The sequence below is a fragment of the Theropithecus gelada genome, chromosome 16 (genome assembly GCF_003255815.1).
Source record: "Theropithecus gelada isolate Dixy chromosome 16, Tgel_1.0, whole genome shotgun sequence".
Classification (NCBI taxonomy): domain Eukaryota; kingdom Metazoa; phylum Chordata; class Mammalia; order Primates; family Cercopithecidae; genus Theropithecus; species Theropithecus gelada.
In genome coordinates, this window is record NC_037684.1 from 72,107,913 (window position 1) to 72,135,829 (window position 27,917).

General features: G+C 38.1%; 1 protein-coding gene across 1 annotated transcript in view; it reads left to right on the forward strand.

Annotated features, from left to right (window-relative positions):
* Positions 1–27,917, forward strand: part of LOC112610183 (coiled-coil domain-containing protein 144A-like) — a 78,153-nt gene that overhangs the window by 27,262 nt on the left and 22,974 nt on the right. Inside the window, exons 8-12 of the mRNA XM_025363508.1 lie at positions 3,030–3,090; positions 3,407–3,559; positions 7,824–8,007; positions 8,564–8,692; positions 11,111–12,064. Of these exons, the coding sequence (XP_025219293.1) occupies positions 3,030–3,090; positions 3,407–3,559; positions 7,824–8,007; positions 8,564–8,692; positions 11,111–12,064 (1,481 nt within the window). The remainder of the gene's footprint in view (positions 1–3,029; positions 3,091–3,406; positions 3,560–7,823; positions 8,008–8,563; positions 8,693–11,110; positions 12,065–27,917) is intronic.

A 27,917-nucleotide genomic window follows, 5' to 3' on the forward strand; every position in this document is an offset into this window, starting at 1 on the left:
CAAAAAAAAAAAAAAAAAAAAAAAAAAAAAAAAAAAAAAAATTTGAATATTTTGATGAGATACTTTGTTACTAATTTGTGATTTGATTGCCTTGTGGTCAGGGAACATACTTTGTATGACTTAAATCCTTCTGACTTAATTCTTTAATTAAGATTGATTGTAGAACCTAGAATGTGGTCTGTTTTGGTAAGTGTTCCCTGGGTACTTGAGAAGCATGGTGTTGTTCCAGTCTACTCCATTCTTGCTGATTTGCTGCTCCCTTGTTTTATTACTTATTGAGTAAGTGATATTCAAATCTCAGACTGTACTTGTGAATTTGTCTATTTCTTCTATCGATTTTTGCCTCATATATTTTGAAGCTCTTATTAGGTGCACAACATTTGAGATTACATGTTCTTAACATAGCCATTTCTTCTCAGGCTTCATTTGTCAACTCTTAGCCTAGTATATCTTTTTCTGTTCTTTTGAACAATTTATGTTTTTACATTTAAAGTGCTTTTTTTTTTTTAATAGGAAGCATGGAGTAGGTTCTTGCATTTTTATCCAGTCTGACAATCTGCCTTTTAATTGAGATTTTTAGGCCAGTTTCATTTATAATGTGCTTATTGATACAGTTAGGTTTGTCTGTCATCAAGCTGTTTGATTTCCATTGGTCCCTGCAGTTCTTTGTTCTTTTCTTTTTCTGCCTTCTTCTCAATTAGTGCAGTAATTTTCATGATTTATTTTTATCTCCCTTTTATGGCTTATTAGCGATAACTATTTTTTTCTATCTTAGTGGTTGCACTACAATTTATAGTGTATGATTTTAACTTATCACAGTCCATCTTCAAAAAATATTATGGCATATCATATATGGCATAAGAAAATTATGAATGAAAACCCAAACATTGTCTGTTCTCACTTTAAGTGGGAGCTATGCTGTGAGGATGCAGGGGCATAAGAATGATACAATGGAGGTTGGGGACTTGCGGGGAAAGGGTGGCAAGCGGGTGAGGGATAAAAGACTATGGATTGGATACAGTGTATGCTGCTTGGGTGATGGGTGCACCAAAATCTCAGAAACCATCACTAAAGAACTTATTCATGTAATCAAGGACCACCTGTTACCCAAAAACCTATTGAAATTTTTTAAAAAAGAAAATTGGAATAGTATACTTTCATTTCTTCTCTCCCAGCCAGATACTTCTGGATTTGTAGGATTATAGTTTTCTTTACATTTAGAAAGTTTTGGCCATTCTTTTTTTTTTTTTTTTTTTTTTTTCTGTCTCTCTTTTTCCCTCTTTGGGGACTTATTCCTGCTTGAAGTTTTCTCATAGTTCACTGATGTCTCAAATTTATGAATCTTCTCTTTGGTGATGTCTAATCTGTGTTCACTTCCATCCATTTTAGCTTTCATTCCTTACATTGTAATTTAATCTCTACAAGTGTAGTTCGCTTTAAAAAAATCTTCCATGCCTCTGCCTATCTGATTGAGCTTAATTTTAATATACAGTTGAGTTCCATATGAACGGCTTGATCTTTCTGATCTTGCTTTTATGATTTGGTCGAATTTCCTGCTCCTGAGGCAAGATCTTTGTGATGGCTATTCATTGCCATGCGAAGTCTGAGTCTTCCCAGCATCACTCATGGGAATGGACACTCTTTTTGGCACATGAGCACCAGACATGTTTCTTACCAGCGTTTTTTAGATGTTTTTTCCCCTTGGTCTGGGGTGGTTTTCTGGCACACATGTGCTGTTTGTTACTCTGCTAGATACCCAGGAGGTATTTTTGCAGATCTTCAGTGTTCTTTCCCTGTACTCTGTCTCCTTTGCGTGTTCTGTTTTGTGATCTCTGTCTGCCTTGGCTTTACCCGACTCTCAGCTTCATCATATCATCTCGGGGAATCTGGTGGATTCTGATTTGTTTTATGCGACCCCCAGAGCAGGCGCCAGAGAAAAGGCAAGTAGGCAAGGTAAAAAGAAACTTTATTAGCTAGCCAATGTGAAGGAAGAAAGGGCGAGGTTCACCGGTCTCCGGCGGTGGAGGCCGAGGAAGTCGCTCCGGTGTTCTCGGGCGAGGTTCCTAGGTCCGCATATGAGGAGGGACCGAGGAAGTTCGTGCTGCGTGCCTGCCGGGAGCGGCTTTTCTGTGTAAGGCTTGGGAGTCGGAGGGCAATAGGCGGGACACGGGCGCATCGGGGGCGTTCTGTAGGTGCGGCCAGGTAAGTTTTGGTTTCCTCGTTCGGACACCATGTTGCGCCTGCGCAGTTGGTCTGTATTTTTCCACGGGCGCGGGCTGCATTTTCCCGGGCGCGGGTTAAGTTGGTGATGAAGAACCCGGAAATGTGCCATCTTAGTCGTCTTTGTCCTCTTCCCCCCGTCCAGTCAGATTCTATGTCAGTTTTTTCTCTGTGTGGTAGCCTGGAAACTCTGTGAAGGCAGGGAGCTGGAGTGCTGGTATGAATTTCATTTGTTTCCTGTCTTAAGGGGGATCAGATTACTGTCTTCACTACCTGAAGTCCACTGCCTGGTAAATCGTTGTATAATATATTTTTTCTGTTTTCTTTTTGGTTGTTTCAGGCAAGAAGGTAAATCAGTACTTGCTGTCCATTGTGGCCAGAAGCAGATTGCAGCAGAGCTTCAGCACCTGCTGTCGACTGGCTAGAATACTTCTCTACCCCTTTGCTTAACTGCTTCCTTCTCACCCTTCATTTCTCAGTGTAGTTTATCTCTTCCTCAGGGAAATCTTCCCTGGACCCAGTATAGATCAAATTCTCCTATGTGATCATAGAACTCTGTTTTCTTATACCATCTGTCTGAATTTATAATTGTCATTTTTGTTGTCTTTGCTCCTCACTACACTTAAGGCTAAATGAGAGTAGCAGTCTTGTCTGTTTTATCTGCAGAGCTTAGTAGAATGTCTGCCACATTATAGGCATTTGGTGCATATTTGTTCAATGTATGAAGGAGAAAATGTTAAAAATGCGCAGTTTTTTATACCGAAAAAGTACTCATATATTTTATTTCTACCTTGTTTTCTCCCTGACAGATTCTGTTAGCCTACCAGGAATCCAAGACACATTTTGTTTATGTGAACGCTTACTGAAACTTAAGAATAATCGCGGCCGGGCGCGGTGGCTCAAGCCTGTAATCCCAGCACTTTGGGAGGCCGAGACGGGTGGATCACGAGGTCAGGAGATCGAGACCATCCTGGCTAACACGGTGAAACCCCGTCTCTACTAAGAAATACAAAAAACTAGCCGGGCGAGGTGGCGGGCGCCTGTAGTCCCAGCTACTCGGGAGGCTGAGGCCGGAGAATGGCGTGAACCCGGGAGGCGGAGCTTGCAGTGAGCTGAGATCCGGCCACTGCACTCCAGCCTGGGCGACAGAGCGAGACTCCGTCTCAAAAAAAAAAAAAAAAAAAAAAAAGAATAATCGCTGTGACCGACTTAGAGTAAAAATTAAACAAACGGAAAATACGGTCAGTGTACTACAAAATGAGCTATCTGAAACAAAAAAGACAAAATTACAGTTAGAGCATCAAAAAATTGAATGGGAAAAAGAACTGTATGATTTGAGGTATGACATTCTAGTTCTAAAGAAATATTTATACTAAAGACAATATATCAGAATTTTTGTAATTGCTGACTTACCTTCTGCAGATTAATGAGGGAGAAACATTTTTGGTCTTGTGGAATATGAAATTCTTGGAAATAATAAAACAAATTATTAACTGTGAACTCTTCTAATAAATAAATGTATATTTGCAATCTTAATGGCCATATAGAAGTCCACCATATAAAATCTTGTTATTCGTTTAACAAATTGTAATTTGGGTTTTAAAATTATCTTGTTCTTATAATTAATGATGTAAGGAATATCTTTTATCATCATCATTATTTGTAGGCACAGGGTCTCACTCTGTGCCTGGGGCTGGACTTCACTGGTGTGACCATACTTCCCTGCAGCCTTGAACTCCATCCTCCTGCCTCAGCGTCCTAAGTAGTTAGGACTCCAGGTGCACATTCCCATGCTTGGCTAACTTTTCAGTGTTTTGTAGAGACAGGGTATCACTATGTTGCTCAGGATGATCTCCAACTCCCAACCTCAAGCATTCCTTCTGCCTTGGCCTCCCATATCATTAGTATGACAGGCATAAGCCATCATGCCCAGCCCAGAACATTTTTTATATAAATCTTTTTCTACATTCCTAAACTGTTTACTTTGAACAAATTCTCTAATATAGAATTATTTGGTTGAAATATAGGAACTTTTTAAAAAGAACTTGGATCATTATTTCTTAATTTTTCACAAGAATGTTTGTGTTAATTTATAGTTCAACCAACAGAGCATGAACTGGTCACTTTTCTAAACCCAAAGTAATTTTTAAAAAATTTATACAGTTTTGGCCGGGTGTGGTGGCTCACGCCTGTAATCCCAGCACTTTGGGAGGCCGAGGCAGGCGGATCACAAGGTCAGGAGATCGAGACCATCCTGGTCAACACGGTGAAACCCCGTCTCTACTAAAAAAAATACAAAAAATTAGCCGGACGTGGTCCTGGGCGCCTGTGGTCCCAGCTACTCGGGAGGCTGAGGCAGGAGAATGGCGTGAACCCGGGAGGCGGAGCTTGCAGTGAGCTGACATCGGCACCCCTGCACTCCAGCCTGGGCGACAGAGAGAAACTCTGTCTCTCTCTCTCTCTCTCTCTCTCTCTCTATATATATATATATATATACACACACACACACACACAGTTTTATTCTTTTTGAAAACTTTTTAAAAAATTTCATAGCTTTAGGGATACAAGTGGTTTTCGGTTAAATGGATGAATTGTATGGTGGTGAAGTCTGGGATTTTAGTGAGCCCATCACCCGAGTAGTACACATTGTACCTCAGTAGGTAGTTTCTCATCTCTCACCCTCCTCCCACACTCCCCCACTTCTGATTCTCCGATGTCCATTATACCACTCCATCTGCATTTGTGTACCCATAACTTAACTCCCTATTATAAGTGAGAACATGGTTTTATTTGGTTTTCCATTCCTGAGTTAGTTCACTTAGAATAATGGCCCCCAGTCCCTTCCAAGTTGCTGCAAAAGACATTATTTCATTCTTCTTATGGCTGAGTAGTACTCCATGGTGTATGTATACCACATATTATTTATTCCATTCATTGGTTGATGGATACTTAGGTTGATTCCATATCTTTGCAATTGTGAAATGTGCTGCAATAGACACACGTTTGCAGGTGTCTTTTTGATATAATGATTTCTTTTCCTTTGGGTAGCTACCCAGTAGGGGATTGTTGGATTGAATGATAGCTCTATTTTAGTTCTTTGAGAAATCTCTCTACTGTTTTTCATAGAGGTTGTACTAATTTACGTTCCTACCAGCAGTGTATAAGCATTCCCTTTTCACCACATCTGCACCAACATCTAATGTTTTATGACTTTTTAATAATGAGCTTTCTGGCTGGAGTAAGGTGACATCTCTTTGTTGTTTTAGTTTGTATTTCTCTGAATATTAGTGATATTGAGCATTTTAAAATATGTTTGTTGGCCACTTGTGCATCTTCTTTTGAAAAATATCTGTTCATGTCATTTGTGTACTTTTTGTTGGGATTATTTTCATTTTTCTTGCTGATTTGTTTGTCCTTTGTCAGATGCATAGTTTGCAAATATTTTCTCCTATTCTGTAGGTTGTCTGTTACTCTGATGATTATTTCTTTTGCTGTGGAGAAGGCTTTTCTTTTCTTTTCTTTTCTTTTCTTTTGAGACGGAGTTTCACTCTTGTTGTCCAGGCTGGAGTATAATGGCGTAATCTCAGTTCATGGCTACCTCCGCCTCCTGGGTTCAAGCGATTCTCCTGCCTCAGCCTTCTGAGTAGCTGGGATTAAAGGTATATGCCACCACACCTGGCTAATTTTGTATTTTTAGTAAGACAAGGTTTCTCCATGTTGATCAGGCTGGTCTTGAACTCCCGACCTCAGGTAATTCTCCCACCTCGGCCTCCATGTCACTGCATTCCAGCCTGAGTGACAGAGACATATATATATATATTTTTTGGTAGACATGAGGTCTCACTATGTTGCCCAGGCTGGTCTCAAACTTCTGGGCTTAAGTCATTCTCCTGCCTTGGCCTCCCAAAGTACTGGATTACAGATGTGAACCACATGTTAGGCCTAATCCATCTTGAGTTAATTTTTATATATGGTGCGAGATAGGAATCCAGTTTCATTCTTCTACATGTGGCTATTCAATTTTCCCAACACCATTTATTGAATAGGGTGTTCTTTGCCCAATTTATGTCTTTGTATGCTTTGTGAAAGGTCAGTTGGTTATACATATTTGGCTTTATTTCTAGGTTCTCTATTCTGTTCCATTGGTTGACATATGTACTTTTATACAAGTACCATTGCTGTTTTGGTTACTTCAGCTTTGTCGTATGGTTTTAAATCTGGTAATGTGATGCCTCTGACTTCGTTCTTTTTGCTTGGGATTGCTTTGGCTATTCGGGCTCTTTTTTGATTCCCTGTGAATTTTAGGGATACTTTCTCTAATTCTGTGAAGAATGACAGTGGTACGTTGATAGGAATGGCATGGAATCTGTAAATTGCTTTGGTTAATATGGTCATTTTCCCTATATTGATTCTTCTAATCTGTGAACATAGGGCATATTTCCATTTGTTTGTGTCATCTATGATTTCCTTCAGCACTGCTTTCTAATTCTCTTTGTAGAGATCTTTCACCTCCTTGGTTAAGTGTATTCCTAGGTTTTTGTTGTTGTTGCAGCTGTTGTAAAAGGGATTATTAGGTTCTTGATTTGATTCTCACCTTGGTCATTCTTGATGTTTACTAGTGCTACTGATTTGTGTACATTGATTTTGTAAACTTAGACTTTTACTGATTTCATTGATCAAATCTAGGAGTCTTTAGGGTTTTCTAAGCTAAAACAGAGGTAGTTTGACTTTCTCTTTTTCAGTTTGGATGCCCTTTATTTCTTTTACCTGATTGCTCTGGCTAGGACTTCCCAGTTTTATTCTAAATATGCATGAAATAAGAAGTAAAATAGACAGTAATTGATGATTATTTTATTCCATATCTCTCATATGCCGATAAAATTAATTCCAAATTCATTGTTGAAACACATATTATCCTTTACTTTTAAATTAAATATTAGATCCTGTCTTATTCCAAAAAGGGATTTTAAAATTGTTGATAAAGTACATAAGAATCAAGAAGATAAGTTGAAAGTGTTACCAACAAGAGAGACATAAAAAGGATGGGGGTAACAGTTATTAGACAGCTTAACCTAGTTTTGGATTATAGTATTCTGCAGATACATGTTATGTGAATGACATGTGAAGGTGTTATCTTAAACTATAAATCATTTTTATGGCTACACATACACTATTTCAATAAGATGAAAATGCATTTCTAGTGAATTTCTAAACTTGCTTGTAAATAGTAACTTCTTTTAAATTAGCTAACTCTGATCTGTTCTAATTAATTTTCAACTTGCATAACATGAAAAAGAAGTAATTTTCAACTTGTAACTTTACTGAAAATTTCCAAATATGCTTTTCCATAATATTTACCAGGGTTATCAGTAACAGAAACTTAACGGTTAATGGAATATTTCTTTCCTCACTGCCTCTCAAATATATACATCCCTTAGAAGAGATCGAAGTGAGAAATTAAAAGCATGAGAACTAGAAAGGAAACAAGAGCACAGGAGTTTTTATGAGGATAATAAACCCACATGGGAAGAGCCAGTTCACAAAATAAACTTTTCAATGTTTTTAACAAAACACATTTTAATATAATCCATGTTTAACTGCAGACTTGCCTTAAAACAAGAAAATGAGGAGAAAAGAAATGCCAATATATTGTATAATAAAGATAATGAACAGTTAAGAATAAAAGAAGAGGAATATAAGAAAGTGGTTGAAACAAAGCAACAACTTAAAGGGAATCTGAGAAGACTTGTTAAAGAATTGAGGACAGTAAGAAAGAACTTGGATCTGGTAAATTAATCTTTGGTGAAAAGTTCATTTTTCTAACTTTATGTTTCATCTGTATTACTTATAATTTTTTTTGACTTCATGTATATCATTTAGATATAAAACAAACCAAAACTGTTATCTCCTCTTAAAAATGAACTATGACATTTATAGATAAAATTATTTACTGTAAACCTTGGCATCTAATAGATGCTCAGTCTGTGTTTTTAGAATGGAGGATAAGTTGAGTTTAATCACTAACATAGATCTTCATTTACACATTTTTTATGTTAAAATACAGGCTAAATAGCTTTGAAACTGTAAGGACACTAGTTAAATGTTTTGAAAGAAATTTTATTTCACAATGCTGTATCTTCCCGTATTTAAGAACTCTTTTTTCTCTTTGACAAATTTAGCTGTCGCGTGTGCGATTAAGATTTGAGTGATTCTTGAGAGATAAAATTTCTTGTGTTTTAACAGACTACTTCCTTTTAACTGTTTTATAAGAGAGGCTCTGCTCTTAACCTTTTAGACTTTCTTTTTCAGTGCTATTAGACCAAAACCTCAGTGTTATCTCTAGGTTATGCAGGAGCGAAACGATGCCCAGAAGCAACTTTCTGAAGAACAGAATGCCAGAATATTACAAGATCAGATTCTCACCAGTAAAGAAAAGGAACTAGAAATGGCTCAAAAGAAAATTAATTCTGAGGTATTTTCTTTAGTCATTTTCAAATATGTTTTTGTATGTGAATATATTTTTAAAAAACAACTCTGTGCAACTTGGAAAGTACAATGGATTTTTGAACCACACACACACACACACACACACACACACACATTTAGGGGTAGTGATAGTGGTTCTGGCATTTTTGGCTTGTTTAATAAAGTCATGTTCTTAATTCAACTCCATTTGTCTGCAAGAGTCAAGAGTCAAGTAGTGACATTTGACTTGACAAGAGTCAAGTGGCCTTATCCAAAGGAGAAACATTTGTTATTTTTCATAGAATTAATGATCTTTCCACAATCTCAAAATCCTTGCTACTAGCAACAGACGTTCTGGTTTTCAGACATTATTTCATCTTCCTAATATATTAATAGAGAGGTTAGATTATTATTTCCACTGGTAGTAAGTATGAAATGTATAGCCAGTTCAGAGGCCATACTTCAGATACCATTCCCCTTACTTTTAAGGAGAGTAACAGTTTGCTCAAGGAGAGTAACAGTTTGCTCCAAGTAGCATCTCATTTCAGTGCAAAGAACTTTGAAAACAATGATATGCCATAATATAAACTTGGTGATAATTTATTGATAAGTGTTTTGTTCTTAGAAAAATAGTTCAGTGTTGGGAGGCTGAGGCGGGCAGATCACGAGGTCAGGAGATCGAGACCATCCTGGCTAACATGGTGAAACCCCATCTCTACTAAAAATACAAAAAAAAATTAGCCGGACTTGGTGGCGGGCGCCTGTAGTCCCAGCTACTCGGGAGGCTGAGGCAGGAGAATAGCATGAACCCAGGAGGCGTAGCTTGCAGTGAGCCAAGATTGGGCCACTGCACTCCAGCCTGGGTGACAGTGTGAGACTCCGTCTCAAAAAAAAAGAAAAAGAAAAAAGAAAAATAGTTAGAAAAATAGTTCAGCGTATTTCCCCGTTTCAGCTTATTTCTGTTTCAAACATTCTAAAGGGGAAACAGAAGTTATTGTAATAACAGATAATCTCATGATTTTCTAAGAAAAGCTCTATAACTTCTTTTTTACCACTGGTGTTTTGAAATAAAAAGCCCCTTTTATATTTACATATTTACAACACAGAAGTAATCATGATTTGGTGGAAGAGCACTAGAAGTAAAGTAAGAGGACCTAGGGAAAATCCTGCACTTGCATAGTTTTTGACCTCTCCTTTCAGAATTGTGATATAAATGAGTGCAGTGATGTATGTACAAGTGCTTGGTACAAGGCCAGGTGCAGTGGCTCACGCCTGTAATCTCAGCACTTTGGGAGGCCAACGTGGGTGGATCACTCGAGCCCAAGAGTTCCAGACCAGCCTGGGCAGCATGGCAAAACCCCATCTCTATGAAAAGTACAAATAAATTTAGCTAAGTGTGGGGGCGTGCGCCTCTAGTTCAGCTACCCAGAAGGCTGAAGTGGGAGGATCACTTGAGCCTGGGAGGCTAAGGCTACAGTGAGTCTTGATTGCGCCACTGCCCTCTAACCTGAGTGATGGAGTGGAGACCCTGTCTCAAAAAAAAAAAAAAACTAAAAACAAAAACAAAAAAACGCCTAATATAATGCTTAGATTTAGCCTTTATGAATAAATGTAATTCTTATATAACTGACGATAAAAATGTTAGAAAAATAAAATAGCTATAGAATATTCTCAGGAAAAAAAGAACTTAAAGAACATTGGGACATTTCCTGTGTCCAGATATGTGGAAAGCTACAGCTTTTTGTTTTTTTTTTTTTCTTTTTGAGACGGAGTCTCGCTCTGTCACCCAGGCTGGAGTGCAGTGGCCGGATCTCAGCTCACTGCCAGCTCCGCCTCCTGGGTTTACGCCATTCTCCTGCCTCAGCCTCCTGAGTAGCTGGGACTACAGGCACCCGCCACCTTGCCCATCTAGTTTTCTTGTATTTTTTAGTAGAGACGGGGTTTCACTGTGTTCGCCAGGATGATCTCGATCTCCTGACCTCGTGATCCGCCCGTCTCGGCCTCCCAAAGTGCTGGGATTACAGGCTTGAGCCACCGCGCCCGGCCAGCTACAGCTTTTATTATAGGGTGGTGTATAAGTTAGATGTCAGATTGTAAAGCCAATTTTTTAATATAGGCAAATTTATTAATCTTTAATGCCTTTGAGTTTGCTGTAAGTCGGAGAAAGTCTTTTCCAATTCTGAGATGCTTAAAAATTCTCTAGTCATTTATTTTTTACATTCATGGATTCCTTGTCTTCAAATTAACTTATGAAGTTTTGGGAATTTATGAGGTTTGAAGTTTTGATCCAATATTTTTTTCCAGTTGGATGTCCACTTGTGGCAATCTTTTCATTGTATACATGTATAGGTTATTCTTTAATTTCAGAGGAAATCATGCTATGTCATTTTATTGGGTGCTACTGAATGTTTCCTTTCTTACTTAGATTTCTCATAGGCATCAGAAAGAAAAGGATATCTTGCATGAAAATTGCATGTTGCAGGAAGAAATTGCCTTGCTGAGACTGGAAATAGATACAATAAAAAATCAGAACAAGCAAAAGGAAAATCAATATCTGGAGGACATTGAGGTTGTGAAAGAAAAGAATGATAACCTTCAAAAAATTATAAAACAAAATGAGGAAACATTAACAGAAACAATACTCCTGTACAGTGGACAGCTGAACGATCTGACAGCTGAGAACAAAATACTTAATTCTGAACTGGAGAATGAGAAACAGAACCAAGAAAGACTAGAAAGAGAAATGGAATCATACCGTTGTAGACTGGCTGCTGCTCTATGTGACTATGATCAAAGTCAGACAGCAAGAGACCTAAAGCTTGATTTCCAGAGAACAAGACAAGAGTGGATTCGTTTACAGGACAAAATGAAGGTTGATATGTCTGGCCTACAAGCTAAGAATGAGATTCTTTCTGAAAAACTTTCTAATGCTAAAAGTAAAATCAACAGCCTACAAATTCAGCTCCATAACACAAGAGATGCTCTTGGAAGAGACAGTTTGATTTTGGAACGTGTGCAAAGAGACCTCAGCCAAGCACAGTGTCAGAAGAAAGAAATTGAACAAATGTACCAAATTGAACAACACAAACTGAAGGAGTACATTACCAAGCAGGAATCTGCAGAGGAGAGATTATCTCAACTACAAAGTGAAAATATGTTGCTTCGACAGCAACTGGATGACGCTCACAAGAAAGCTAACAGTCAAGAAAAGACAATCAGTACGATCCGAGACCAGTTTCATTCTGCTGCCAAAAATCTTCGAGCTGAGAGTGAAAAGCAGGTTCTTTCACTACAAGAGAAGAACAAGGAGCTGATGGATGAATATAATCATTTAAAAGAAAGAATGGATCAATGTGAGAAAGAGAAAGCAGGAAGAAAAGTAAGTATTAAGAAAGATAAAATACTTTTCAACCTTCCTGAAAGAAAATGTAAAGTAGTATTTGGTTATGGCTAAATGTTGTATCTTGCTGAATATGAAAATATATAGATCATAAATGTATTTGCTGTATCAGCCTAGAAATGTACAAGTGAAAAAGAAGTTAAACCTGAAAGATGCTTTACTTTGAGGAAAGAAATTGTGTCACCTATGAAATTTTAAGTTCAGTTATAGTGTTAGTAGGTACAGACTAATACTCACAATGTAGTCTGATACTGCTGAAATGATCATTGCAATGCCTTTATGTGGCCCTGTTTTAAGACCATGATGAAGCAGATAAACAGAAATGCTCATACCTGACATGAGTATTTTGAAATTAAGATTCAGTGAGGAGGGTTACTTTGACCATTAATTCCAGATTTCCTAGGTGAACTGAAGTATGCTGCTGTATCTCATAATACTTTTCCTTCAGTAGTTTTGTAATGTATTTAAGTTGGTGTAATTTTATTTTTATTCATATCAATTTGACTTAAATCTGAGACGATTTCAGTCTCAAATTACTTGTTATGACCTCTCAATTCTTTAAAAGCATTTACTTTCTCTGTAAGTTTTGTATTTTTAGTAGAGACGGAGTTTTGCCATGTTAGCCAGGCTGGTCTCGAACTCCTGACTTCAGGTGATCCGCCCACCTCGGCCTCCCAAAGTGCTGGGATTACAGGCGTGAGCCACCGCACCCATCCTGAAGGCATTTACTTTTTATTAAATCCTAATTTGGGACAGATGTGAATTTCAGCAAAGCCATGTTACATTTAATCTTACCACTGGTATTTATAATTTACTTTGAATGTTTTTACAAAGAATTTGCTCATAATTTTCATTTCAAGGCTCACTGCCTATCATTCCCAAATAACTTTGACCAATACAAAGTTAACTGTGGCTATCTGTGATTTATTTGTCTGGCATTGAGTCCCATTTTCAAACTAATGAGAGGTGGCAGGATTCACAAATAGCAAGAATGGACTGAATAGGTGAGATAGTTGTAGGAGCTGAGGTCAGGAGGGAGGTAGAGGCCAGGTTACCTGGAGCCTCAAAGGCCATTAGAATTTCACTTGTATTCTGACATAGGAATCTTTTGGAAAGATCTAAGCAGGCAAGTGAATACGCAAGGAACTCTGAGGTTGATTGGAGCTTCTAATCAAAAAGAGGGAAAACATTTCACAGTGTGGGATTTACCACCAGCAGCCCCACCCACATATCAATTTCTTTTTGAGACTTCAGTAGGTTGTTAAGCACTGCAGATGTTTAAGGGAAGAGTGAGTAGTGGGCTGAATCTATTGCCTAAGTTAACAGAAAACTGATTTGGCAGGAAGATAACACCTGTGTCCTTAACTAAATTCAGTAATAAACAAGAATGTGTGCACATGAGGAAAAGAAGGCGAATCATGTATGTGTTGATATTTTTCAAAGTATATATTAGAGTTAAATCTTACTACCATAATTTAATAATAAGGTAATTTATAAATCAGTAACAAAAAATACCTTCACAGGTAGTTATGAGACAACTCCAACAAGAATGGACTGATCTCCTAAAACAACCTATGTCAGAGGCTACATCATGTTGTCACATTAATTTAGATGAGACACAGGATTCAAAGAAGAAATTGGGTCAAATCAGAAGTGAAGTATGTATGAAACATAACATGTCAACAGTTAATCTATAGGTGGTGAAATAATGTCAGATGTTTTAGGATACTAATTGCAGTGGATGGCTTTCTTTTGTACTTTTATTGTAACTCATTTTATTACAATTTAATTATCTTTATAATGCACTTGTTTCTTAACCTCTGGCTTTCATTCTGTCTTTTTTCCTCATAAGTACATACATTTTAAAAATAAGGATCATTTCCAAAGATCCTTAGGAAAATTGGGAATTATTCAGTATTCCTCATAGAAGTTGAGAGACTTTTTTTTCCTTTGAAGTAGTATTTTTTAGTGATTTCTCTATTGCCATGGTGAGGCAAGCCAGATTAAATTATAGGATAATGTTTAATAGACTGTTCCAGAAAATTGTCTTATTTCTTATCTTTACTTTTGTGAATGGGTACAGAATCTGTGTATATTTATTTCATGAATTTCAGGATGACTTGTACAGAAAGGCCATAGTACTGTTCTCCAAAATGCAAATTTTTTAATTCACAAACTACTTGAAATGTTAGGTACTTCCTTCATTTTCCTTTCATTTTAAATATATTGTGTTTTTTTACAGATCATGTATAGTATGTACATCCAAAGTAGAGAATTAAGAGATGTTATCTAGATTCTACCACTGAATTTTTAAAATCAACTTTACTGAGACATAATTCTCATACCATACAGTTTACCCATTGAACATGTACAATTCATGGTCTCTTAGTGTAGTCACAGAGTTGTATAACCATCACCATCATCAATTGTAGGACATTTTCATAACCCTGAAAAGAATCAGCAATCTATTTTGTTTCCATAGATTAGCCCACTCTGGACACCACATATCAATTGGAACACACAATATGTGGTGGTCTCTTGTGACTTCTACTTAGTATAACATTTTTAAGGCTCATTGTGTTGTAACATGTATCAGTATTTAATTTCATCTTATTGCTGAGTAATTTTCCACTGTATGGACATACCACTCATTTATGTAGCCATTCGTCAGTTGATGGACCTTTGGGTTGTTTCCATGTTTTGGCTATTATTAATCATGCTGCTGTGAACTTTTATGTATAAGTTTTTGTGTTCGTATATGTATTCCTTTCTCTTGGGTGTATACATATGAGTCGAATTTCTGGGTCATGTGGTAACTCTGTGCCTAACCTTTTGAGGAGCTGCCAGTCTGCTTTCCAAAGTGGTTGTACCATTTTACATTCCCATCAGCATTGTATGAGGGTTCTAATTTCTCCACATCCTTGCCAACATTTTTCATATTTTTGATTGAAAAAGGATTCCAACCTAGAGGTATGAAGTGGTACCTCATTGCGGTTTTGATTCACATTTCCCTAATGATGAATGACTTTAAGCCTCTTTTTATGTGCTTATGAGCCATTTATATCTTCTTTGGAGAAATGCCTATTCAAATCCTTTGCCCACATTAAAATTGGGTTGTCCTAGATTTCTGAATTTTAAGAGTTCTTTATATACCCTAGGTGTAAGTCCCTTATCAGATATGTTTCCAAATATTTTCAATGGCTTTCATTTTTATTTTCTTTTTTATGATTTATTATGTTTTTAAAATTTATATAATTTTAAATTGTAGAGAGAAGGTCTCACTATGTTGCCCAGGCTGGTTTTGAACTCCTGAGCTCAAGCAGTCCTCCCACCTCGGCCTCCCAAGTGTTGGGATTACAGGTGTAAGCCACCATGCCCAGCCTCCTTTCATTTCTTCATGGTCTCTGTTCAAGCACAGAAGTTTCACATTTTGATGAAGTCCAGTTAATTTTTTTTCTGTTTGCAGTCACAAGATTTATGGCTATATTTTCTTCTAGGAATTTTATAGTTTTAGTTCTTACATTTAGCAGTTCTATTTTGTTAACTTTTAGATATGACATTTGGTGGAAGTCTGCCTTTATTCTTTTGCATGTGGTTATACAGTTTTCCCAGAACCATTTGTTGAAAAATCTATTCATTTCTCATTTAATTTTTTTACACCCTTGTTGAAAATCAGTTGACCATAAAAGTATGAGTTTTTGGATTCTCACTTCTAATATATTGAGCTATGTCTATCCTTATGCCAGTAGCAAATCACATTTTAGGAAAATTTGTTTTCACTGCTTTTACTTATTACCAGTTGTCTTATGTAAGAATAGAAATTCACGTAGTAGAACATCTTTAATTTCACTTTTTGCTTCTTGAAGAAGTGTATGGCCAGCTTATGCCTTGCTGACTCCGTGACACGATGAGAGTCAGGCTTACGAAGACAGATCCCATTATTTTTTTTCTCCAGTCATTCCTTTTGTCTCTCACCCAGTGCCTCTCTCTTCATTCCCATTTCCATCAAATCTTGGTCACAGGATATGCTGACTCCATCTACTATTTACTGCATTATGTTTTATTAACTCATTGTAAGTCATAGAGTCACGTAGAGATTTTAACTATCTATGAAGGGCAAGATTAAGTCTAGGCTTTCATCTTTCCTCATTGGAAATTGAACTAATTCATCATGTTGCAGTTCACAGTTAGATCCTCTTTTGACCCAGCATCTGGTTCTGTTGTACACCCCCGGAGCTGAATTCTCTTCTTGGCTCAGATCCTGCATTCTCAGAAACCAGAGTTCCCTGCATTTACCTCCTTTTGCTTAAATAGAGATGCATAGCTATGCTTTTATAGTTCAATATAAATTCATTGAATAAATACTTCAACCCATTCAAAGAACAACTTCCAGGAGTGCAGCAGCTGGAAATCAGGTCATGTCGAGGCATTTATCAGAAACAAATAGTTGAATTAGTTGTATGAATTTCAAAATTTCAGAGCCAATTTGTATGATATGGAGAGGCATTTTGTTACAACATAAAGATGAGATGCTCTTCCCTTCTCCATACAAATGAGCTTGAAGTAAGGTAAAGGGGAAATTGCATTTAATAGCTTAACACTCAAAGGACACTACATTTGTTTTACTTCTGAGATTGTTAAAACTGATTCCATAATATTTTAAAAATTTCCTCATTGAGGAAATGGAAATGAAGATTGAATCCTAGATTGATTAATAAATATCCAAAGCAGCTTATCACTTTTAGAATTTCAATTCATTGAAATCAGGTACAATGTCTGATTTTTGGTTATTAATAAAATATTTTTAGTTTTTTCAACTTTATACTTCAAATTATATATCTCCTTCCTTCCTCTTCCTTATTTCATAACTCGGGGGACAAATTCTAAAAGCCTCACTGGCTTAGTCATCAGAATTTGTAATCGAAAGGAACTTTTTCTAAACTTCCTCTGCAGTAGTTCTCACGTCCTTCTCCTGGTTGTCTGCTGCTTCTCATTAGAGTTGTTTGTCATTAATAAATTAACCTCAACATTTGTTAGATCTTACTTTAAAGGAGACTATTTTCTACTGGGTATGTTACTCTATTTCTTATTGTCTCCTTGTTTAAATTTATTTTTCTGGTGATTTTTTCCTAACAAATTACCTAAAGCTGAGTGACTAAGAACAACACTCGTTTAGTTTACCAATCTGTGGCTTGGGAAAACCTTGGCCAGGACAGCTTTCCTCTGCTCCCTTCAGCTTCACTTGTATAAATCAAAGGCTGAGAGACTGGAATCATCTGAAGGTTTGTTCACTGAGTTGTCTGTTGCTGATGGTGGCTATTGGTTGGAACTTTAGTTGGGGCAGGATGCCCAGATATCTACACTGGAACTCCTAGGCTCTCTTTGTGGCCTAAGTTTCTTCACAACATCGGGACTGGGGTCCAAGGGTAAGCAGTCTGCAGCAGAGAGCCTCTTCTAACCTAATGTTGGAAGCCACATGGTTATCACTTTTAACACATTCTGTTTATTAGAAGCAAGTCACTAAGTTTCATCCATAGTCTGTGTTTAGGATGAATGACTTGGCTTTTATTTTTAGTCATATATTTCCTTTCTTAGACATGGTGTCTTGCTATGTTACCCAGGCTGGCCTTGACCTCTACAGCTCAAGAATTCTTCCTGCCTCTGCCTCCCAAATAGCTGAGACCACAGGAATGTGACACCACACCTGGCTTCCTTTGATTTTTTGTGGACCTGTATAATTGTACATATTTATGGTATACACAGTGATATTTTGATATGTGTAAACAATGTATAATGATCAAATCAGGCTAATTAATATATCCATCACCTCAAACATTTACCATTTCTTTGTGTTGTGAACTTTCAAAATCCTCTCCTCTAGCTTTTTAAAAATATTAGCTAACCAAGCCAGGTGTAGTGGCACACACCTGTAATTCCAGCTGTTTGGGAGGCTGAGGCAGGAGAATGGCTTGAACCCTGGAGGTGGAGATTGCAGTGAGCTGAGATTGCGCCACTGCACACCAAACCTGGGTGACAGAGCAAGACTCCATCTCAAAAAAAAAAAAAATTAGTTAACCATATTTACCCTACGATGCAACGGAACACTAGAATTCATTCCTCGTATGTAGCTATAATTTTGTATCCATTAACCAATCTCTCCCCATCTTCTACTCCCCTTTACCTTTCTCAGCCTCTAATACCCACAATTCTACTCTCTACTTCCATGAACTTTGTTTTAAATTTTAGCTCCCATATGAGTGAAAACATACAGTAATTATTTTTCTGTGCCTGAATTATTTCACTTAATGTCACTTAATGTCCTCATCCATGTTGCTGTAAATGACATGATTTTATTCTTTTTTATTGCTGAATAGTATTCCACTGTGTACATATAACACATTTTCTTTACTCATCAACCACATTCATCTGTTGATGAACATTTAGGCTGATTCTGTATCTTGGTTGTTGTGAATAGTGCTGCAATAAACATGGGAATACTGGTATCCCTTTGATATGCTGATTTTCTTTCTTTTGGATAAATAATAGTGGGATTGTTGGATCATATGAGACTTCTGTTTTTGGCTTTTTAAGAAACTTCCATGGGTGTACTAATTTACATTCCCTCCACGAGTGCATAAGAGTTTTCCTTTTCTCCCCAACCTCACCAGGATTTTTTACTTTTTTGTTGTTTTTTTGTTTGTTTTTGTTGTTGTTTTGTTTTGTTTGTTTGTTTGTTTTTGATAGTAGCCATTCTGTGGTGAGAGGATATCTCATTTGGGATTTTGTTTCCATTTTCCTGTTAGTGATGTTGAGTACTTTTCCATGTATTTGTGGCCATTCATATGTCTTCTTTTTAGAAATGTCTATTTAAATTCTTTGTCCACATTTCAGGGGGATTATTAACTATTTTTACTGTTGAGTTGAGTTCCTGGTATATTCTAGATATTAGACCTTTCTCAAATGAACAGATTTGTGAATATTGTCTCCCAGTCTACAAACTGTTCATTGTTTCCTTCACTCTGTTGGTTATTTCCTTTGCGGTGAAGAAACTTAATTTTAATATAGCCTCACTTACCTATTTTTGTTTTTATGCTTGTGCTTTGTTTGCATATGCCTATGATAACTTAGCTATAAAATCTTTGCGTTGACCAATGTCCTGAAGCATTTTCCCTATATTTTCTTGTAGTAGTTTTATAATTTTGGATCTCATGTTTAAGTCTTTAATCCATTTTGAGTTGATTTTTGTATATGGTGAAAGATAGGGACCTGGTTTCATTCTTCTTTTTACAGATACCCACTTTTCCCAGCCCCATTTGTTGAAGAGAGAGTTCTTTCCCCTATGTATGTTTTTGACACTTTGTTGAAAATCAGGTGTCTGTAAATATGTGGATTTATTTCTGGGTTCTCTATTCTGTTCCATTGGTTTAATTTTTCTATTTTGATACCAAGACCATGCTCTTTTGGTTACTGTAATCTTGTAATGTATTTTGAAGTCAGGTGGAGTGATGCCTCCATCTCTGTTCTTTTCCCTCAGACTTGACTTGAATAGTCTAGCTTTTTTGTGGTTCCATATGAATTTTAGGATTTTTTTTCCATTTCTGTGAATAATGTTATTGGTGTTTTTTTGTTGCAAGTTATAAAGGGCATTTTATCTTATTTATTCTTTCTCTTTCTTAACTTTTATTTTAGATTCAGGGGGTACATGTGAAGATTTGTTACAAAGGTATATTGTGTAATGCTTAGGTTTAGGGCGCAATTGAACCTATCACCCAGGTAATGAGCTTAGTACCCGGCATGCCATTTTTCAACCATTGTCCCAACCCAGTCCACCTTGTTATAGTCCCCAGTGTCTATTGCTCCCATCTTTATGTCCATGTGTACCCAATGTTTAGCTGCCACTTATAAGTGAGAACATGTAGTATTTGGTTTTCTGTTTCCGCATCAGTTTGCTTAGGATAATGGCCTCCAGCTGCATCCATGTTGCTGCAAAGGACAGTATTTTGTTCTTTTTATAGCTGCATAGTATTCCATATTATATATGTGTGACATTTTCTTAATCCAATGCACCATTAATGAGCTTCTGGTTTGATTCCATATCTTTGCTATTGTGAATAGTGCTGCAGTGAACACTGGGTGCATGTGTCTTTTTGGTAGAACCAATTTGTGGGGGAGTGGATATTTAACCCACTAATGGGATTACTGGGTTGAATGGCAGTTCTACTTTTAGTTCTGTGAGAGAAACCTCCAAACTACTTTCCACAGTGGCTGAACAAATTTACCATTTTCTCCAGTAGTGTATTAGAGCTCCCTTTTTGCTGTAGCGGCTCTGCCCAAATCTGGGTTGTTGCTGCTTATTTTTTGACTTTTTAGTAATAGCCATTATGTCTGGTATGAGATAGTATGTCATTGTGGCTTTAATTTGCTATTCTCTGATGATAAGTGATGATGAGCATTTTTTCATATATTTGCTCTCCACTTTTATGTCCTTTTTTGAGAAGTGTCTGTTAATGTATTTTGCCCGCTTTTGTATATATATTTTTTAAATTCTTGTTTGTTGATTTAAGTTCCTTATAGGTTCTGGATATTAGAACTTTGTTCAGTGCACAGCTTGTAAATACCTTCTTTCATTATTTAGGTTGCCTATTTAGTCTCTTGAATGGTTCCTTTTCCTGTGCGGAAGCTCCTTTGTTTAACTAGGTCCCAATTTTTCATTTTGACTTTTGTTGCAATTGCTTTTGAGGACTTATTCATAAATTATTTTCAGAGGCTGATTTCAAATAGTGTATTTCTTAGGTTTTCTTGGAGGATTTTTATAGTTAGAGGTCTTTTAAGAATGTAATTCAGCTTTCATTAATTTCTGTATGTGGTGATAGCTAGGGGTCCTGGTTCTGTATGAAATTTTAGAATAGTTTTTTCTAATGCTGTGAAAAATGACATTAATAGTTTGATAGGAATAGTATTGAATCTATAGATTGCTTTGGGCAGTGTGACCATTTTAATGGTATTGATTTTTCCAATCCATGAGCATGGAATGTTTTTCCATTTTTTTTGGTGTCATCTGTTTGGTGTCATGATTTTTTCAGCAGTGTTTTGTAGTTCTCCTTGTAGCCACCTTTCATCTCCGTCGTTAGATGCATTCCTAAGTATTTTGCTCTTTTGTGTGTGGCTGTTGCAAATGGGATTACATTCTTGAGTTGTCTCTCAGCTTGAACTTTATTGGTATATAGAAATGCTACTGATATTTTTACATTGATTTTTGTGTCCTGACTGAAGTCATTTATCAGTTCCAGGATAAATTGGCAAACTCTTTAGAGTTTCCTAGGTATAGAATCATATCATCAGCAAAGAGAGATAGTTTGGCTTCTTTTCCTTTTTGGATGCCTTTTCTTTCTTTCTTTTGCCTAACTGCTCTAGCTAGGAGTTCCAGTACTATGTTGAATACATGTGGTGAGACTGAGCATCTTTGTCTTGTTCCAGTTGTCAAGGAGAATGCTTCCAACTTTTTTTGTTCTTTTTTCTTTAATTTTTTTCTTTATTGTTTTATAGAGACAAGGTCTCACTCTGTTGCTCAGGCTGGTCTCAGACTCCTGGCCTCAAGTGATTCTCCTGTCTTCGCCTCCCAGCATGCTGGGGTTACAAGCATGAGCCACTGCATTCAGCCCCAACTTCAGCTTTTGCCCATTCTGTATGGTTTTTAGCTGTGGGTTTGTTATAGAGTGGCCTTTATTATTTTGAGGTCTATTTCTTTGATGCCTAATTTGTCGGGTGTTTTCTTCATGAAGGGATGATGGACATTATTGAAAGCTTTTTTGCATCTTTTGAGATGATCATATGGGTTTTTTTTTTCATTGTTTTCATTCTGTTTATGTGGTGAAACACATTTATTGATTTGTGTACTTTGAACCAACTTGCATTACAAAAATAAAGCTGACTTGATTGTGGTGAAGTAAGTTTTTGATGTGTTGCTGGATTTTGTTTGCTGATATTTTGTTGAGGACTTTGGTGTCTACATTCATCGGGGATATTGGGCTGTAGTTTTCTTTATTCGTTGTATCTTTGCTGGTTTTTAGTATCAAGATGATGCTGGCATCATACAATGAGTTAGGGAGAAGTATCTCCTCAATAATTTGAAATAGTTTCATTAGGTATGTTAACAGCTCTTCTTTGTATGTCTAGTGGAAATTGGCTGTGAGTCAGTCTGATCTGGATCTGTTTTTGGCTAGTAGGTTTTTTATTACTGATTCAATTTCAGAGCTTGTTATTTGTCTGTTCATGATTTAAATTTCTTCCTGGTTCAATCTTTGTTGTGTTTCCAGGGATTTATCCATTTCTTCTAGATATTCTAGTTTGTGTGTATACAATCGTGTTCATTGTAGTCTCTGAGGATCTTTTGTATTTCTGTGGGATTGGTTGTAATGTCATCTTTGTCGTTTCTGATTGTGCTTATTTAGATGTTCTCTGTTTGTTTATTTATTTATCTAGCTAGCTAGTGGCCTATCAGTATTGTTTATCCCTTTAAAAAGTCAACTTTTGGTTTGATTGATCCTTTGTATGGATTTTTGGGCCTCAATTTTTCTCAGTTATGCTCTGATTTTAGTTATTTCTTTTCTGCTGCCAGCTTTGGGATTATTTTCTTTTGGTTTTTTAGTTCCTCTTGGCATGGTGTCAGATTGTTAATTACAGATCTGTCTAATTTTTCGACATGTTTGTTTTGCACTATAACTCTCCTCTTCTGCTGCTTTTGCTGTATCCCAGAAGTTTTGGTATGATGTTTCTTTTTGCTTATTATAAATCATTATTTGATTTCTGCCTTAAATTCTTTCTTTTCCCAAAGTCATTTAGGAGCCAGTTGTTTGATTTCCATGTAATTGTGTGGTTTTCAGAGATCTTCTTGGTATTCATTTCTATTTTTGTTGCACTGTGGTCCAAGAGTATGGTGTTGTGTGATTTCATTTTCTAAACATTTATTATGACTTGCTTTAAGGCCAAACATGTTGTTGATCTTGGAGTATGTTCTTTGTGCAGATGAGAAAAAAGTATATTCTGTGGTTGTTTGGTGGAGTATTCTGTAGATGTCTGTTAGGTCCAATTAGTCAAATGTTAAATTTAAGCCCAGAATTTCTTTGTTAGTTTTTTTGTCTCGATGATTTGCCTTAACACTATCAATGAGGTGTTGAAGCCCACCACTGTTATTGTGTGACTGAGTCTTTTGGTAGGTCTGGAAGTACTCGGTTGTTTTTGAATGAGGGTGCTCCAGTGTTGGGTGGGTATGTATTTAGGATAGAGATGTCTTCTTGGTGAATGGAGTCCTTTATCATTGTGTCGTTTTGGCTGTTGTTGTCCTTTTTTGTCTTCTTTTTCCTTTTTTGGCTGTTGTTGGTTTAAAGTAAGTCTGTTTTATCTAAGAATAACAACCCCTCGTTTTTTGCATTTTATTTGCATGACAGATCTTTGTCCATCCCTTTACTCAGAGCCTGTGGGTGCCATTACATATGAGATGTGTCTTTTGAAGATAGCAGACTGTTGATTCTTTTGGGGTTTTTTTTTTTTTTTTTTTTTAATTCAACTTGCTACTCTGCCTTTTAAGTGAGGCATTTGGACCATTGAATTCAATGTTAATATTTATATGTGAGATTTTGATTCTGCCATGATGTTTTTAGCTGGTTGGTTTGTACTCTTGATTGTGTAGCTGTGTAATAGGGTCTGTGGGCTATGTACTTAAGTGTGTTTTTATGGTAGTGGGTATTGCTCTTTCTTTTCCATATTTAGAACCCCCTTAAGAATCTCTTGTAAGTCTGGTCTAGTGGTAATGAATTTCTTTACTGTTTGTCTGGAAAAGATTGTATTTCTCTGTCACTGATGAGACTTAGATTGGAGTGATATGAAATTCTTGGCTGAAATTTCTTTAAGGATGCTGAAAATAGGCCCCACTTTCATCTGGCTTATAAGGTTTTTGCCAGAAAGAGGTCAGTTGTTCACCTGATGCAGCTGTTCTGGCTGCCTGTAAGATATTTCCTTTCATGTTGGCTTTGGAAAGTCTGATGGGCTGTGTATCTTGGGGATGGTTGTAGAGGTTCTCTGAATTTCTTGAATTTTTCCATCAACCTCTCTAATGAGATTGGGGAAATTTTCATGGACTGTATCCTCAGATATGTTTTCCAAGTTGATTACTCTCTCTCTTTCCCTCTCAGCAATGCCAATGAGTCATACATAGATTGGTGTCTTTACAAAATCCCACATTCCTCAGATGTTTTGTTCATTTTTTTTTTTTTTTTTTTTTTTGAGGCGGAGTCTTCACTCTGTCACCCAGGCTGGAGTGCAGTGGCACCATCTCGGCTCACTGCAAGCTCCGCCTCCCGGGTTCGCGCCATTCTCCTGCCTCAGCCTCCCGAGTAGCTGGGACTACAGGCGCCCGCCACCTCGCCCGGCTAGTTTTTTTTTTTTTGTATTTTAGTAGAGACGGGGTTTCACCGTGTTAGCCAGGATGGTCTCGATCTCCTGACCTCGTGATCCGCCCGCCTCGGCCTCCCAAAGTGCAGGGATTACAGGCGTGAGCCACCGCGCCCGGCCTGTTCATTTTTAAAATTGTTTTTTCTTTATTTTTGTCTGACTGGACTGATTCAAAAGACTGGTCTTTGAGCTCTGTAATCCTTCCCACCGCTTCATCTCATCTGGTTTTGAAGCTCCCTCCTGTGTTGAATTTTGCAGCTCCAGAAGTTCAATTTGATTCTTTTTAAAAATGGCTCTGTCATGTTGCAACTCTTGAATGGTTATACTTCCTTGGATTGGGTTTCAACTTTCTCTTTAATCTCATTGAGCTTTGTTGCCATTGAGACTCTGAATTGCATGTCTGTCATAAAGCACGTCATTACACTTTAATCTGGTAAGAATTTATTGCTGGGGAGCTAGCATGTTTTTTTGGAGGTAATGAAACGCTCTGATTTGTTGAACTGCTAGAGTTCTTGTGCTGATTATTCCTCATCTGAAAGTGCTGATGTTTTTTTATCTTTTTGAAATTCCTGTCATTTGGATGGGGATTTTTGTTTTTATGTTCCTTTTTTTTCCCTTGAAGGTTTATGGTGTGTATTGTGTATAGTTGATTGGCTTTTGTTCTGGGTGGTTTCAGACGGCCAGGACTCTACACAGGTTCCTTCCTTGTGGCTACTTTCCTGCATTGGGTGTGTTGAAGGTATATAATGATTTTTGTTTGGTGGTGTAACTCAGTCTGCAATCCAGGAGATGGTGCTCTAGAGTACGGGCTGGCAAGCCTCTTTTCTGTTTCAGCGTGTTTGCAGTAGTGCTCTGGTGAAGAGGGAGAAGTAGGATTGGGAAGGCAAGAGATAACCCTCTCACCAAATCAGTTCCTGGAACTTGGGAGAGCCCCCCCCAACCACTGGTGCCACACCTGAATTTTGAGGGCTACACACCTCCCCACCCTTAGGGCGGCCCAAGCCAAAAGTTAGGTTGCCAAGAGACCTACAACTCTGTGGGGACATGCTGCTCCTCTGGGTTTGGTAGAGTCAGAGCAGGTTGTACAGTATGTCTGCAGATCTGCGGGTGGTCTGCTGATATACTGTGGGTCAAGGAGGGAGGATCTCCGGGCAGGGCTGCGGTTCTGTGGGTGTGCACCTGGTGTGGTGCCTGCAGCCCAGGGTATTTTGCCCAGCAGACAGCTGTGGGGACCACCCAGCTCGCACTCACCCAACCAGGCCTCCCTCCAGTGTCTGCCCTCAGGGCAGGCCCAACTAGGTAGTTTTGTCCCCCAGCCTTCCGTGCCCAGATCAACTGGACTGTTAGCTGTTTCAGGCTGTGGTGCTCCCTCAGGCAGAGGCTGTGGACAGACAGGTTACACCCTTCCCGCACAGGTCTTGTAGAACAGGGTCCCCAACCCCCAGGTGGCAGACCAGTACTGGTCTGTTAGGAACTGGGCCACACAGCAGGGAGTGAGGGGAGGGCTGGTGAATGAGCATTACCACCTGAGCTTTGCCTCTTGTCACATCAGCAGCGGCATTAGATTCTCATAGGAGCACAAGCCCTGTTGTGAACTGTGTACGTGAGGGATCTAGGTTGCATGCTTCTTATGAGAATCTAATGCCTGATGATCTAAGGTGGAACAGTTTCATCGCGAAACCATCCCGACCCCCGCCGTCTGTGGAAAAATTGTTTTCCACAAAGCCAGCACCTGGTGCCAAAAAGGTTGGGTACCACTGTTGTAGAGGGAGCTCACCTGGCTCCCACACTGGCATATGAACTTGGGCCTCCCTCTTCTTGGTATTGTAAGAGAGAAAGCGCCTCCTCTTCTTGAACTCAGGCCACAGATACCAGCTCAGTATACTTGAGCAGTGTGCTTGAATCCTGGGGTATTGAGACCAGGTTCATGACTTTGTCTTCTGGTCCTATGGGATTGAGCATTGGCTGTGCTGGGGGTGGGGGCTGAACTGCTCCCAGGCCTCCAGCAAAGCACTCAGATGGGGCAGTGGAGGCTGTGCTGTGTGCTTACCCTTGTGTGAGTAGCCAGGCAGGGGCCTTGGGAGGGGCTGGTGGACAAGAAGGTACACATACCAGATATGCTGCAGTCCCATAGTAAATGCAGCCCTACTGTCTGCTGGCCTGGCAGTAAGCAGGAGCTAGAGTCACTCAGAGCAAGATGGAGAGCCTTGGGGGATGGGTGCCTGTGGTCACGTTTTGCTGCAGCTGTACCAGGTGCAAAACCTTCTGGGCTGTATGCGGGTTTGAGCTCTGCCTCTGCCTATTCTCCAGGCAGCTCCTCTTGCAAATTCAGATGTCTGTGTGGGTCCAGGAATCTCTGGGAGCTAGTATCCCAGAGTTCCTCGCTGGGAGTGTGGGTGTGGTGGTGCACAGTTCCTTCACTCACCCCTTCCTTGCTTTCTGGATTGGGGAGCGATTCTAGTGCTTGGTGACTGTGCAGGCTTCCCAGATTTCTTCCTCTTCAGCCTTGATGCCTGCATTACCTATCAAATTTCAGTGTTTTCTCTCCAAAGACCTGCTTGAAGTGTGATAATTTACTTGATATTTTGGTTTCTCTCTCACACAGAGAGGCATTTCCTGGCTGCATGTGGTGACCATCTTGTCTCCCCCTAAAAACATGAAAAATTGATATTTAACAGAGCTTGCATTCAGTCTGTAGACCGCTTTCAGTAATAAGGTTATTTAACCAATATTCTTACAGTCCTTGAGCATGCAATATCTTTCCATGTTTGTGTCCTCTATAATTTCTTTCATCGGTGTTTTGGAGTGGTTTTTTTTTTTTTTTTTGTAAAGGTCTTTACAAAATCTCTCTGGTTAACTTTATTCTGAGGCATTTTATTATTTTGTAGCTAGAATAGTGGGACTGCCTTCTTGCTGTGTTTTTATGCTAGTTGATTATCAGTGTATAGAAATGTTACACATGCTATTGGCATTATTTTTGTATGCTGATTTTGTGGCCTGAACCTTTGCTGAATTCTTTAGTTCTAACAGGCTTTTTTGGTGGCATGCTTATGGTTTTCTGTGTATGAGATCAGGTCATGTGCACAGGGAGACAATTTGACTTTCTGTTTTCCAATCCAGATCTCCTTTATTTCTCTGACAATTTTTGTATCTGTGTTCTTCAGGGATATTGGCATGTAGTTTTCTTTTGTAGTTGTGTCCTTGTCTGGGTTTGGCCCTAGACTAATGCTGACCTTTAGAATAAACTAGGAAGATTTTGGAATAATTTATGAAAAATTGGTGTTAGTTTTTCCTTAAAAGTTTAGTAGAATTCAGAGTAACTTATCCAGTTTTAGACCTTTCTTTGTTGGTAAACTTTATTGCTGATTCAATTACATTACCT